The 15,758-nt window shown below is 35.0% G+C and overlaps 1 protein-coding gene across 1 annotated transcript in view; it reads left to right on the forward strand.

Moving 5' to 3' along the window:
• Positions 1-3,746: 3,746 nt before the first annotated feature.
• LOC100370433 (uncharacterized) overlaps positions 3,747-15,758 on the forward strand; it is a 50,727-nt gene continuing 38,715 nt past the window's right edge. Inside the window, exon 1 of the mRNA XM_002739818.3 lies at positions 3,747-4,894. Coding sequence (XP_002739864.2) covers positions 3,972-4,894 — 923 coding nt within the window. The 5' untranslated portion in view covers positions 3,747-3,971. The remainder of the gene's footprint in view (positions 4,895-15,758) is intronic.

Below are 15,758 nucleotides of genomic sequence, written 5' to 3' on the forward strand. Positions count from 1 at the left end.
CCCATGAACTTTTGCGTCCAAGTACGAGTCTTCGTCTGTCAGCGGTAGTCGGTTGAGGGCGGTGCGCCCAACCATCAATTTTACTCATGATATCATAGACCTTAAAATACATTTTAAAGGGAGGTGTTCGTCACGCCGCGTTCTGTTCGATGTGGGACTCATAGCGACTTATACAACGCGTGTAAAATAAATTGTTTATTTACATGAAATTCGAAGACGCTCTGCGCGACGACCACCGCGCTTTAAAATGTATTTTAGTGTCTATGCTCATACAAGTAACGAGGAGGATAGTTATTTCCGCTTGCATGCGTGACGAATGTACCACTGTTATCGCAGTGCGTACGTGATAGCAGCCTTTTGTGTTTATTAATACAGTGTGGAACTTATCATCATGCATGCATTTATAAACATGCTTATTCACAGGTCTTACAAATCTTTTTTTTTCGAAAATTTAAAATTAATATTTATTATTTTTTAATTCGACGTTATTTTACGAACGGTGTCATGTGTCGATCAGCAGTCTGTACTTATTTAAATTCCGTTCGACAGTGGTCCTAATTCTGTGATATCTGCCACAAACCTGTTGTACGTGTAAATGAACGTATTGCTCATTACTCCACAGCCAGCAAGTTGCTCAAGTCACTCCGAGTCGTCTTGTATAACCGCATTGTCACACTTCTCCACACCACTGGCACTCAAAACCATCATCCCAAATATCTAACAGAATTTTGAGAAAATTACATCATTTGATTGTTCTTCGATGTGCATACTTCTACCCAATTTATACGGATCTGTGTAATACAGCGGGTTACTGAATATTGTATTGAATGAACATTTAATTTAATGATGGCGCCTGTTGTAATATGAGCAATTACCAAAGGATCCCAGCTTGTTTAACACATTTGTGTTACCCATGGTTACCGGCATCATCATGTCTTAGATAAACACATGTATCTGGTGAAGATAAGCGAGGCGGAATGACTCGATCGGGGAATACTATAAACGGCGTATTGTATTCCTCGTATCTGTCTGTCCACGTGCGAGTTTTTTTCTCGAGCACACTGGCGCCTGCGATATTACTAATTTATTGGCAGAGTTAGTATGCGTGTTTTTGTTGCTGGTTAGTCGGACTACATACATGTATAAGTAATATAAATAACACCATGCATACAGCAAAGTAGGATATTGTTTATTAAAATAAACGTGTGCTGCGTGCGTGACTTGAATCGTGGGCGGAATACTGCGACTAGATAGATATAGTCCAAGACTTGATAAAAAAACAAGTTCATGCAATTGGAACTAGATCTTAGGTTTTAACGAATATAGTGGTATAATGAACCTTTTAGAGCACACCCTGGCAGTGTGCGGTTAGAATATGTTTTTTTATTATTATTAAGCATGATTCAAAAAAGGGTGTGGCACGTCGTAGCAATAATTTTAAAATTATATATGTAAAATGTTTAGGAATATATTGGGCAATACTGGCGTTTGGTGTCTCATTGTGGTCAACATTTACACATCATAATGAGAAAACGTAACGATCAATCAAAGGATCAATATTCGGAGCTATGAGCGCAAATGATAAAATACTCCACCTTTGCTGGATAGATTATTAAGGTAGAAGTGAGACGCTGTTCATTGGTTTATTATGTAAAATCATGGAGCCTTTGTCCCATTGCACCATGAAACAGCATTATTTTGTGCGTTACAGCGATGTGTTTTCAGAAACTTAGACCACACTTTTTAAAATCCATTTTTTTGAAATAATTGAGGTCTACAAAAAGTACCCCATCAGTCACAATGTATATTTTTTCAGCCTATGTCACCTGACTACAGTTTGACGCCAAAATGGACACCATCCACTACAATACAACAATCATTTTCTCAAAAATTAGGATGGTGACCCCAACTTTTTTAAGTTAATATGCTTATATTGCCCGGGAGTATATCCGAAGTATGCAAAATGAATAAATTCTGGGTATTGGCATTCATGAGTAGACTTCTACCTTAAACGCTGAACTCTTATTTGCTGGTCAGTTTAATTTTCTTGAAGTTCTGACACTTTAAAAGATTGTAATACAAGCATATATGCATATTATTAACAAAATGTAATGAGTTATCCACTGTGCCGAGTATATCCCTAAGTTCTTTCATCACATTTGTCATATCATATTTTAGAAGATCGTACTCAGTAAACTTTTCATTCGCATATAAAGTACTGTCTTCTTTGAGAAGCTACCCTCTTCTTCTTGTTTCCATTTCAAGTTTATCTGTTAGCCCAACGCGGTGAAATTTTATGTTTCAATTCTTTGTTTCTCTGCTGAAGATATGTCACAATGTGTGTATAATTTCTTGACTTGACTCAGCCATTACACAACCCATAATCCATACACACAGTGAAAGTCCATGTACTATATTAAGTCATCTCTGGAAGGCATCACATTCAATATGAAATATGTAACACTTCACACAATATTTATATGGATACAATACGATATTATGGAGGTGTTGTGTCTATTATGGTGGACGCACTGCTGCGTCAAGAGTGGACGTATATGGCTTTTACCACATTTTCGAACCACATGCTACCGGGTGTGTTTTAAAAGGTCCACATTTTGTTCAGTCAAACTTTAGGTTTAGTTCAAATCAACCAATTTCTAAGTCCGTGGTAAACGTTCTGTTACCCGTGTGTATAAGTTTTAAGTTAATTTATTGAGGAAACTCGCTTATTATGTTACTCATAGTGGGAATAATTTCAAAAAATATACAAAAGTACAAATATGATGTTTAATGTCCAAATTAAAACTTTATCAAACATAGCCACATATAGTAAAACATTTGATTCCATATAAGACTTATTATTCTGCAACTTATATCCCAAGCTCCGACGCGTACCAAATGTTAAAATACGAGGGCTAGTCACGAGGGTTAGTCACAATCATGCGCGAGACGGGTCTCATATAAAAACAAATGGCGACTTTGACTGTGGCGCACCAACGAGTACATACTGAGAGGTTACCATGCTTCAATTAGGTATTTTTTTAGTGGAAGGTATACATGTAATTAGAAAAGCGCATTGGATTATGGCGGGGAAAATCAATGTTTATCAACACGCGACGACTACCGCCCTTTAATGTGTTATTTTTGTTATAAGTGACTGTGGTACAATTAGGCACACGGACTTCTTTGTTTTTTGCATCTGTAGAAAAATATGCAGGTTTATATTCAACTTGGGAAGCTTTCTTCACGTAGTCGTCATCGTCGGACTCGATGAACTCTAAAACCCGGCCCCTGACACCAATCCAAATAAGCCTCCAACTAGCAAAAATATAAGTAAAATAATGTCTTTGTTGGGCTTCTATTTATGTAATTTTAAATTTAAAATGTTTTTCCCGTTTTGTGATATATATATTTTGCTATTATTATTTTGTCTTGTTTTGCTGGCAGGCAAATTTGCTTATTGCTGTTCTTGATCGCAAGCCCGCTAATAACAAATTGACGAAAAAAGCCTTGAAAAATAAACATTATAATAACTAAAAAATATAATAATTATTAAGATAAATAAATAAAAAAGGTAAAAATTAAGACTGTATTTAAAAAGAAGCCCAACAATGATATTATCATTGCAATGAGGTCGTACTTGACTCTCGCGGGCGAAATTTGAAATTGTATTTGTTGGAGTGACGCCCCCGGTGTCGAAAGGGTCGACGCAATATTTCCCATCATCCTTTGTATATGACACATGACTGTCGCCATCTTGGGTTTTGTACAAGAAGCCTGTGTAGTTTGTAGTTGACCGGTTTTCGACGAAAATTGGTTGCAAAAGTTACATTTTGGTGGTCAGTCGACGCAGAACTGATACCAAATAATAACTGGATAACCATGGAAGTTATTATGTACGATTTTGACTTTGTGAGGTGGGTAACACTGTCGAGTTTTCTGTGATAATTTTCACCGTGTTGTGACTGAAGATGGCAGAGGGTGGTTTACAGGAAGAAATAATGGCGGACAAACATGCGATGGATGTAGGTGGTGATGAAAGCTCACAGCTTTACCTAACAGGTACCGCTGCTAGCCAAAAGAAGAAGAGTTGCTTCCAAATAACAAGTGTCAAGGTGTCGGAGAACACCAACAATGATGATGCTGAAAGTATGGATGAACTCGACGAAAGTCACGCAGAGGATGTGTCCTCTGACTTACTTGACATGTCCAAAAACACATCACAAGATCTCGACCAATCAAACGAAGATCTCATGTCTCCGGAAATTATTAAGGAAACCTTACCACCGACTGTCAATGGCAACAACCAGGGAAACGGTCCCTCCAGGTTTCGAGTTGTTAAAATTGAAACAACGGAGCCGATCAAACGGGGTAGGTGGACTTGTACTGATTTCTTGGACCCAGCTGAGAAACCAAAAGAGCCAAAAGTTGAAACCATTAATGTTCCGGAAAGAACCGTTGAGATAGAGCCGGGTTCTGGAAATTCTAGTGCAGCAAGTTCGGTTCATTACACTGCCGGTCAGGATGCAATTACAGAAAACCCTGTAGTTTTGCCTGTAAGTGAACAACCAACTACCAATATACAGCCACAGGTGAAATCTACAAATTCAAGCACGCCAACTCAGAATCCGACCCCACAGCAAAACCAACAAAACATACCAACATCACAGCAAAACACAGGACAGAACAATGCACAACCTCAAGGTGGGAATCAGAATCAGGGACAGGAGGCTGTGCAGTCATCGGTAACACAGTCACAGCCTGCTTCCACTCTCCCAGGGCTTACTGATTATAGTTCCCTTTCTATGATGGAGCATATCAGAGATACGCTGAATGTCAATGACATGTCTTCTGGAGCCCCATCAACAGATGGCCAGTCAGAAGGCGAGGACAGGTAGTGTACACTATTATTTATATTATAAAACATCGTCCAATGCAGGTGAGGAATTCTAACTAAGTGTGGCTTCCCAATATGGTTGTAATCATGTCTAAAATTTGAATAATAACAATCATATCCATGTCTTAAAATATTCTAACCATTGTCCGTCAGACTTTCTGGTTAAATTAAAGTGCAGAATTCTCTTTCTCATGGTAGAGCTTAGAGGACAGAGAAACAGTGGCAGTTTAATCTGACTTGTTGGTCTGGGGATAATGTCTAGTTGGGATCACTTGTGATTTTCTTACAGTGCACTACGTCTGAATGCAGATAATATTATTGTACTTGGTCACCATTTGTCACAGGCAATTTGTGATGCATTAATTAATCTAATGGTTTATCTCTGATCTTGCACAACATGAACTAGTTGAATCTTGTCTTAAAAAATGTACATTGACCCCCAGATGGTAAAACCTGGAAATATATTAACCCATGTTTAATTAAACTAAAAATAGTTGAAAGCAGTTGGGGCCATAGGACCAACCGATATAAGATATAGATAAGTGGTAGTTATTAATCTTATTCCTTTATAATTATTAAATTCTCGTTTCAGTCAGTGGTTTTCCACAGTAATATCTGAATAGGTAATGTAGTAGTAGAATGCGGAGTAGTAGGCTTTACAGCACCAAATTGTACAACAGTCGTGGTGTGAATGTGGCAACATCCTGTGTGCAAATACAAACTCTGAACTGTCCTATTCTTAGTTGTCAAATACTTATACAGGAAGATAAAGCTTTACACCAGAAACTATAACATAATAATTAACTTGTAACTCTGTGTGAGCAATATGATGTAATCATTCTCACTGTTGATAATTTGTGATCTATTTATAGAGAAAACTAATTGTGAATATTTGTATTGACACACCAGATGCATTAGGTTACCAGGGAATTCCCATGTTGCCTCTTTCATTTACTCTTTGAAATGTTATTGTCATAACATGTTTACCAGTATAATTATTAATAAACATGTTTGTTGAAAAATGGAATTTTCTAGTACAATATTGACCTTGACGGTCACTGCAAAAAAAAGTGCATTGTTGTCTAGAACTATTACTGGTATAGTGTTACCTAACTCATTAAAAGTAATGAATTATCTACAAAATATGTCATGTTTCATCAGAAGGGGCCTGCAAAAATGTTGGAAAAAATAATAATTGATCAGTTGGTGGGAGTTGTCAGCCATTCTGTGTGCTGTGATTTAGATGATGATCAGGGGCTTCAATTTTGATGTTTTAAATAATAACTATGAAAAAAACTAATAACTGTACTACCGGTACTGTTACAAAGTTATAATTAGACCATTTATATTGCATAATCTATAATAATACAATTTATGTATCAAATTATATGCCATTAAAATGTGATGCAGTAACTTGACACGCCCATCAAACGTATCACTAGTATTACAATTATAAATAACTCCCTATGGCACCATATTGGATGGTAGTTTTGGGTTATTCATTATTATTAATATCCCAAGTGTTATTGCATGATTTTTTTTTAAAGGAATTCTGGAGTGTGTGATGCAACTTGTTTTGAAATATTAAAATGTTGAATATTCAAAAACACATTCAAATCCAGAGATCTAACATCAAAAAAAAAAGACTGCAGTTATCTGTGACTGTTTGCTTGTGTCTTTGTATTTTTGTATTTGTCAATCCCTCGGCAGCTAATATTGCATTTTATTGGATAGCAAAATGGTAACCTTTTGCATTTTCAGGGCCAATTGAAATTTACTAATTCTTTAATGTTTGAGGCACAATACTGACATTCCACAATCGTGATTATGAAAAATGTCAGTCTTGCGAGATGCGGTGCAAAATCAATGCACTTCTTTTATGCAAAGCTGAGGTTCAATATCTGTAGCAATGTTTTGATTTTTAGACATCACCTGCTAAAGCCATTTTTCGGTTTCATTTTCATTCTCTGTGGAGGTTTTCAGTCGGCAGTATGTTAATTGTAATGTTATTCTTTGCATACATATATAGTTCTAAACAAAATAAGTAGTCAATATAATATTATTCAATTGAGTTCCCACTGTGCTGGTAATTAATTAACACACTGCCTTGCTGAATGCCTCTACTGACATACTAAAATCAATGAGTCAGCAGGCAATCTGTTAATAATAATATTGATATTATTTCTGTGTATGTATAGTCTAAACAAAATAACTAGCCACTTTAATGTTATTTAATAAACACTGTACTTTTAATTAATTAATTAATACATTGTCTGCTGGATGTACAGATATACCAAAATCAATAAGGAAAAAAACAAAACACTAATCAGCAAGGCAATGTCTTAACATAAAATACAGTGCCAAAGTTTTTGCATCGTACATTCGTGAACAAATCACGAACATATTACAATACCAAAGCACAAGCTGTAGTATGTATGTCAAAGTATTTCGTCATTGGATTATTGAAAGGTATTTACATGTACATTAGTTATTACAAATAAAGCTGTCATTACATGATCAGGTGATACGTTGGGAGAGACACCATGAAAGGCATACATTGTTTGAAGTTGTAATATAGTAGAAGTATTGTACAGGTGAGAGATACTGAAAGGTTATCTCCTAAACTGGGTCATAATATCGTCAACTACACAGTATTGTATTGACTGGCACCTGTAGTTGAGATGGCATGCTTATTTTAAAAGTATATCAACTTGTACTAATTATAAAACCGGTATCTGTAAATATGTTGCTGGTCAATAGCTATATTTGTTTGTTTGTCAGTATTTATATATAATAATTGTTTAACATTTCAGCCATTTATTTTTGACTTATTTTAACCGTAGACACACTTGGCAATTTTATAAATGTGCTACTACTAGAAAAAATAAGGTAGTGTCTATTAAAAATAATGAAAATGAAGAAAAAAAATGGACTGGAAATCTTGTTCAGGGTAAGGGTTACCATTAACTATGCCATAACCTACTTACATGTACATGTGCTATGTACATGATGTGTGGCATCAGACCTAGATAGGACCTGGATTGTATTCAGATGTTGTATCCTCTTTCAATTTTAAATGACTATTCCGAATGACAACTTTATTGAATGGGGGGAGGGTGTACCTTAGGTACCAAACTATTCATGTTTTTTTTAATAGACACTTGGTGTCAACTTTAGTGTCCTTGATCCTAACAATAGGAATCCTGGGACCTGGTTTTATTAGTTGATGTGCATTTTGCTGGCTAAATTATTTTCGGATATTTACGAAAGCTTTCTCATTTGTGATTCCACTTACTGTTGCTCAATTTATTTATTTTTTTATACATTAGTTAATGAACTGAAATGGACATCTTTGGTGAAAGCTACACTGTCCTTGACTTTAAATAATTAAAATCCTGGAACTCATTTCTGTTTGTTGATGTGCACTTTGCTGGCGAATCTGCCTACTGTTCAGTTTACTTAAAATTTTGTAAAATTAAATAAAGGTACAAAAAAGTAATGTAAAACAACAAATATCCTGAGTTGTACATTGTACATAGTGATCAGTTAATTCTTCTGATGCTCTTTTTTTTGTTGTCAACATGTATGATGTTTGTGACTTGTTTATAATTCTGCATATGTTGCATATATTACAAATGTTTGTAACTTTCAGGATATTATGGCATTCCTGAAGACAAAATTTCACGAAAGTCACTGATACTTAGTGTCGTAGGACCCCAGTAAAATTTTAATTGCTACAAGATTTTGCCATTTTCAATGACTCGCTAAATTTGCAATACTGGTAATTTGTGTCTGGCAAAACTAAAGCAGTTCACAGTACTCTATGTGTACCGGTAATTTAATAAAGTGATTAGATCGTATTTGAATATGCAATGATAGATAATTGTACTCTGTCAGTAAATTGAATTTTTTTTTGTAGATTTACTAAAAATCCTGCTGTGAATTGACGTTAGCAAAAATTACGTTATGTTGTATATGGAAAATGGTTAATTCTTTTCTCTGTTCTCAATTATCATATTCTAACATTAAAAAAAAATTGATAAGTATATAATTTTATGAAAAACAACCAATCTAGTGATCATCCTGTTCAAATCATAATAAGTATGTAACATCACAGAATTCATTTTAATGTTTTTATTGGGGGGGGGGGGGGTTAATAGTGAACAGACTTGAGTTTGAATTTATGTAGTGCTCATGTCATTTTTATCTGAGGTATTTGTATACTTCCTGTCTTTTCCACTATTGGCACTATCACAGGATTCCAGCAGTTACCATACAGACAATATGGCAGGGATGTGTTAAGTAAGATGACAAAAGGAACAAACATCATTACAGCTGTATTGAAATAACTGGGGAAATCAATTAAATATGCTGTCTGCATGCTTTCAGGCATCACTTATTTGTTAATTGGTAAAATGCATTTTATTACTGATATCATTTCGCGATGAAGTAGCACCATCCTTGGCTGTACCTGTCAATATCTGATAATATTCACGGCAATAATCTCAGCTTTGGGTGCGCTGTCAATTGGAAATATAGACTTGTACCCTCAACCCTTCATGTATTTACATTCCTAACAGATATGCAAATTAGACAACAGCTTTGACTTCTTAGGTACCGGGTAGCTATTTATTTCCTGTCACAGTATTTCAAGACCAGAAAAAGTGGGGTTGGTGGTTCTCTGGTATTCTCTCCATCATGTCCTAATGTCTTTCCTTAGGGTTTCTATGCATGTACATGTTACACTGAACAAATAAAAACTTTCTACTGTTTAATCTTAAACAGCTGATCACAAGTTTACCATAAGCTACTTACAAGACTGTGCCTGATTGGCTACCCAACCCTAACACCTAACATTCAGACCAATCAGAGAGCAGCTTGTTTGTTGACTGTTTTTTTTTTATGTATCCAATTCTGTCTTGTATATATGGTTTGACTAAGTTTTCAGGTTGTTCTAAGACCATTCAAATAACGTCTTTCATCTGAGATATCAGTTCCGCACAGTAAATATTATGGAAACGAATCCAAGAGGAAAGAAAGCATTAGTTTTGGTGATTTTGGCATTCCCATTGAGTCTGTAGTATAGTCAACCAGGGATTTTAACCTTGGTCTACCCATCACAAGTATGATGTACCAGTAATCATTCCTTGTGAATTATTTTGTTTGGTGACATGTTTCTGCATGCTCACATATATAATAATATCTAGTGTAAAACTATAGTTATCAGTGTCATCAAATTATGTATATTTCATTTGTTGTTTATGTCACATGAGGCCCATATTGATCAAACTGTGTAGCAATAACTCGTTCTTTAATTAACAAAATGAGATGCTGCCAACCCAATGTATTTAACCCGTGTGGTATGACACTTGCTTAATGGACAATGTAATTGACCTGCTGCATAGACAAGACTTAATCAGCAGTAAATCTCTTCCATTTGAACTGCTTGTGATTTACTGTCTGCGAGATATTCTAATTATATACTCCATTTCCCTGAAAGCACTGCCTGGCAGTTGATAACATACTGAATAATCAGAGTGTGTTGTAAGCATATTTATAAGTTTATTTGCATTAATGAACTCATTGGATTTCTGCAGTATGAATGTATTTTGTACTAGCATGCATATGTTCATCATATGGTACGTTTTTCATGGATTGATTAAACAGTATACAAAAATAAATCTTTAAAGTAAGTATTAATCTAAATTGAATTAGATAAATAATTTTGGCCGTACCAGACAGCATACAAACTACTGTAAAATACTTTATTTTCGCTGAAGAAAAGATTCAATGAAAATAAAATCCAGCAAATATACCTTTTTCCTATATTTTACATTCAACTCGCCAAAAATGAGTGAAAGTAAATTCCATACAAAAAAAACCCTTAAAGGTCTTTTCAGCGAAAATCAAAATAAAGTATTTTACAGTATGTACTACACTGTATTTGCTCTTTTAGACATGTACGTAAACCAAAAATTTGCATTTAATGTATACTTTATCATTGAAACTGAATTTGTTACGACTGTAGACACACCTATGTCATTTATAAATATGCAAATATAGTGGTATACTTAGGTGTGTGTACAGTGTAAGGAAATCAATGTCCTGTAGTACATGTATGTGTAAAGAAGGTATGTATCCAATTAGGTCATGGCCATAACTCTATAATACTACATTGTATTAAATCAGCAGAGATCGCCCTGCAGCTATGGGTTTTTTCATGGAAATAAGTGTAGGATTCAGTTTTTGTCAAATACAGCCTACTTCGTGTAATGTGGGATTAAGAAAATAAGTGTGTTGAAGTTACCCTTCCTTTCTCTTCCGACTTGCGAATAGAAGTGCTATGAAAGAAATATTTGTTGTATGGATTGCCTTTACCATACTTTTTTTCTTCCCGCAACTCATGAGTATAATTTACCATATTAGGACATTGTAATAATAATAAAAAAGATTGGTAACTATATTCATAATGCATTTCAATCAAGAAATGAAAATTCCATTTGATATGTAACACTTGCTTTATCCTTTTAACAACTAACTTTCTCTTTGTAGTAATAGTTATCACAATCTTAATCTTTATTGCTTTTAACTGATAGAAACATTGCATTGTACTATTTTAATAACAGAAGCCGCAGCTTCTAATACAGATTTTACAGTGTATGTTATCCAAAAATCAGTACCGGGGGTAATGAATAAATTTACATATACAATTACTTGTTTAGAGTTTTCAGTAAAAGTCGCACACTTATTTCCTTTCTGTCATTCTCACATTCACTCTGCTTGTTATCCAGTATGAAATGGTTGGCTTTACCCCATTGAATGGCACATATTTTCCCGCCAATCTTGGTGCATCATTTTGCACATTTTAATTTTTTTTTCTATTATGTCGTGAATTTTAGACTAAATGAATATTGTTTCCCTTTGTTTGCCTACAGGTCTTGATCACATTTTTTGAAAAGATATAAAAATACTTTATCATTTAGACAAAAATACCACCTTTACTGAAGTGAAAAAACAAATTGTTTTTCAAATCATAGGTCACATGACTGCTACAGTCGCTGGACTGAATCTGTGATGGTGCAGTTATAGATATAATTTGCTTGTTTAGTCAAGTTCATTCTAGGGTCAACCTGACATTTTTATGTTGCTGCATTGATGGTTGTCAAATTGCTAGCAACAAAAATATTCAGGGCAATAAAGCTATAGTATAAAGTGAATGATGAGCCTATTTGTATTTGAACTATCGTTGAAGTGTACATGCTCGTAGTCGGTCATACACATGCAGAATGGCCCTACTTCATATAACCTGAAGTTGTTTTCTAACCAACTTTATACCTTGACTGCGAGTGTTTCATCTTACTTTTGCAATTTTATCTCAGTGTGGAGTCTAAATTTTTCAGTCTCTGTTGCGAGCAACCACGTCTGTAAAAATTAGGCTATGAAATTTCATTGTGTATACTACCGGTAATATACAAATTATCAGAGATGCACTTCTAATGGAGCAAAATATGGTACATCTGATTCAATGCGGACTTTGAGATGAAATCTCTGCATTTCTCTGTACCAAATTTGCTTAGGACAATCATGCCTAGCAGCCTCACAGCTGAGAATTTAAGAAGGCTGGTACCCTTATATTTGTACCTCAAAGTTTCAATAATACCAAAGCATTTGTGGAAATTGGTGCATTCTCAATTCTGAAGTTCAGGCCCTGTAGGAAAAACTAATTGTTTCTAAGGAAGAAAGGAAGCCATAGAATGCTCCACTTTAACTTAGAATTATCCGAAACTCCACACCTTGGTAGGCAGAACCCTATCTTCCCCCGCTTGGTGGCACCACTAAATTGCAGTTCTTTTCTAGAAAAACCCTGTAGATTGTTTTATAACATTTCCTCTCAATTCATTCATCACTTTGACCTTTTTTTGTACATTACTCATAGATACCGGTAGATATAAGCACAAGATGCCTGTTCATATCTTGTTTGGTGCATGATATCATTATTAACAGTGATGATCCACGTGAAATGCGAGCCTGTTCTAAAAACAAATTGTGTTTACACTTGACACATATCTACATATGTACATCTGCCAGTACAGAGTACCGGTACCATTCATAAGCATGATTGAGCTTTCTCAAATCTGTGCGTACATGCTGTATCGTGTACAGAACATTGATGCAACGTTCACGCAAGGAAGGGGATTTAGTCAACGTGCTGATGTCAAGTCCTGATGGGAAGTAGAACAGATATTTTTATGAACATGGCATCGTTTTGAAAGTTGACAAATGCCAAAAATTCAGTGGTCAGTGGACGTTTTATGAAAATCAATGTGAAATTGTTTAATTACTACTGCAAAATATAACTTCAGATATGAACATAAATTTGAAAAATTTCTTAAGTACCAGTATAATTTCAATCACCATATTTGCTGGGTGTTGGTGTATATTCCTCCTTTCAAAAGTCAGCTCATGCCCAGTTGGACCAGCTTTCTCAGCGAACTGACCGTTCCCACGTCGGATCTAGTGCACCAGTGGGAATGGGGCTGCTGTCTCCATTATGTTATCAGGTTGTTTGCTTAGCCCCTTTTACATTTTTGTCAATCTACAATTCTGTCATGCTTCCTCAATTTCCAGTTATTGATAAACAGACCTTGAGGTAACAAGCTTTCAAATCACTTCAGATTTTTTCAAGCTATTTTTCTTGAGCTTCCCGATACATTTAGAGATTTTATAGCGCAGTTTTCGCTGGTTTCCTGAAAATTGATCTGATTGTGAACTGTGACTGGAATGTATGATGAGTCGAGTTTTGTGTTTTCCCCTACAATGCCTCTCAGTCTCTGTGCAATGTCTGAGATTTTATTGATACTTCATCTCTCTAGGTGTCCTCATATACAGTATTGACAGCAGACAAATTAGGTCTGTAAGATATTGAGCTTTATTGTACATACTGCAGAAATAAACAGTGCTCTTAACAAATTATATTGGCCGATTATCAACCTCATTTGCATATGATGATTCTTTATCTTCATGCATTTTTCAAGATGTCACAGAATTTATGTTCGTCTCATAATACCTACAATGAACTAGCAAATGTGTGGGTTTGTGTTCCTACTAGAAACTTATTATGATCATAAATAACCATGTTTTGGGTGCTCTTGTTGCTTGGTTACCATGTGCATGACAATTGCAATCTCGTAAAGCAGTTTTAGGCAAATTGTTATTATACAAACTTCAGTTTTTGTATTGAAGATGTTGTGGCGTGTACATCCAGGTTGCTTTAGTAACCTAATATAAAGTACCTTTATTTTGTTTGTACACATATTTAAAGGGTGCTGGTCGTCAGGCTGATGTTCGATATGAGATTCATAGCGACGTATACAATGCATGTAAAATTCATTGTTTACATGAAATTTGAACACTTGCTACATGGCGACCACTGCCCTTTAAGCAGGACAAAATTTAATTTTGTGACATCGTAGGTTCTGTCACATCAACACTGGCGCACAACAACCGGGGAATTCAAAATTGGTCTATCATGTACATTTTCTTTTCCTCAAATCTGTTTTGTGTTTCAGTGAATATACATGTAACATGTGGTCGTCTTTAACTAAGGAATTTGTGTTACCGAATTTGGGGAGGGGGGGGGTGTTGATTGCATGTTAGTTAAAATCATTCCAAAATCTCTTGCCTCTTAGTTCATCCCACATGTCGCCTAAATAAAATTTATGTGGATAGCATTGCGTTATCAGGCGACTTGGCAATACTACAATCAGTTTTTGTCAAGTTTGGTACACCCAGTTTAAATATTAGTGTAGTCTTTACTCTCACTATAAAGTTTCCATGGAATTCTGGGGTGATTTATTTTATTTCACTCTGATTGATTATAGTCCAAATATTAGACATGTTGTTATAAAGGTGTAGTTTCAAATCAATTCTTTATCCGTTTTAATATGTGAACAGCTTATGTAGAAGCACAAAGAAACAAAAAATCTGCTGTATACTGAACCATTAAAATACATACGACTTATTTTGCCCATAAATTATTGGGCACAATTTACAACAGTATATTTTTAGCCCCGCTGTTGACTTTGTCGGGTGGAGCTTATCATACAAGTGATTGTCTGTTGTTGTCCGCCGTCGTCACTGTGGTCCGCATCAACTTTTTACTGTTTCGACATTTTCTTAAAAAAATACAAGCCTGATTGCTTTTGATACCTTGGGTAGACATCACTTACCAGTAGATTTGTTCATATCTTGATGATATCTTCAATTCTCTAATCTTAATGAATATTTTTAGTAAAAAGTTATATTTTTAACTTCTTGTTAAAAACTGCAAATCTGATTGCTTTGATATTACCGGTATACATATAGGTACTACAGGCAGACCTCTATCAGATTTGTTCATTTCGTGGTGATATCTTCAATTCTTTAATTGAAATGTGCATTGCTAAAAGCAGAGCTATCTCTGCCGAGCAGCTGCTTGTTTTTTATAGTAAGAACTATTCTATTTCTATATTCTATTAACTATTTCTCTCTTCAATATGGATATGTTTATAACAAACCTACATTATTCATGTAGCTATCATTAATATTGACACCATGCATTATACCTGATGTGGCAGTTTGTGGCATTCCTTTAAAAAAAAAATCTGGGGCTTCCTCATAGCATAATTTATTTTGCACAGCAACAATGACAAAAAAAGCTGACATTTCTGTTTTTGTCTCCGTATTGAGGTATGGTCATTAACAACAATATAACAGATAATGATGAGTTTCTATGGGAACCATAATATCATTTAAATATTGTTCACTGTGCTCGAAACGGATTTCTCAAATATTTTAAACAATATAGTTATTTTTACCCTTT

Source organism: Saccoglossus kowalevskii, chromosome 1 (genome assembly GCF_978046115.1).
Source record: "Saccoglossus kowalevskii chromosome 1, keSacKowa6.1, whole genome shotgun sequence".
In the NCBI taxonomy this organism is placed as follows: Eukaryota; Metazoa; Hemichordata; class Enteropneusta; family Harrimaniidae; genus Saccoglossus; species Saccoglossus kowalevskii.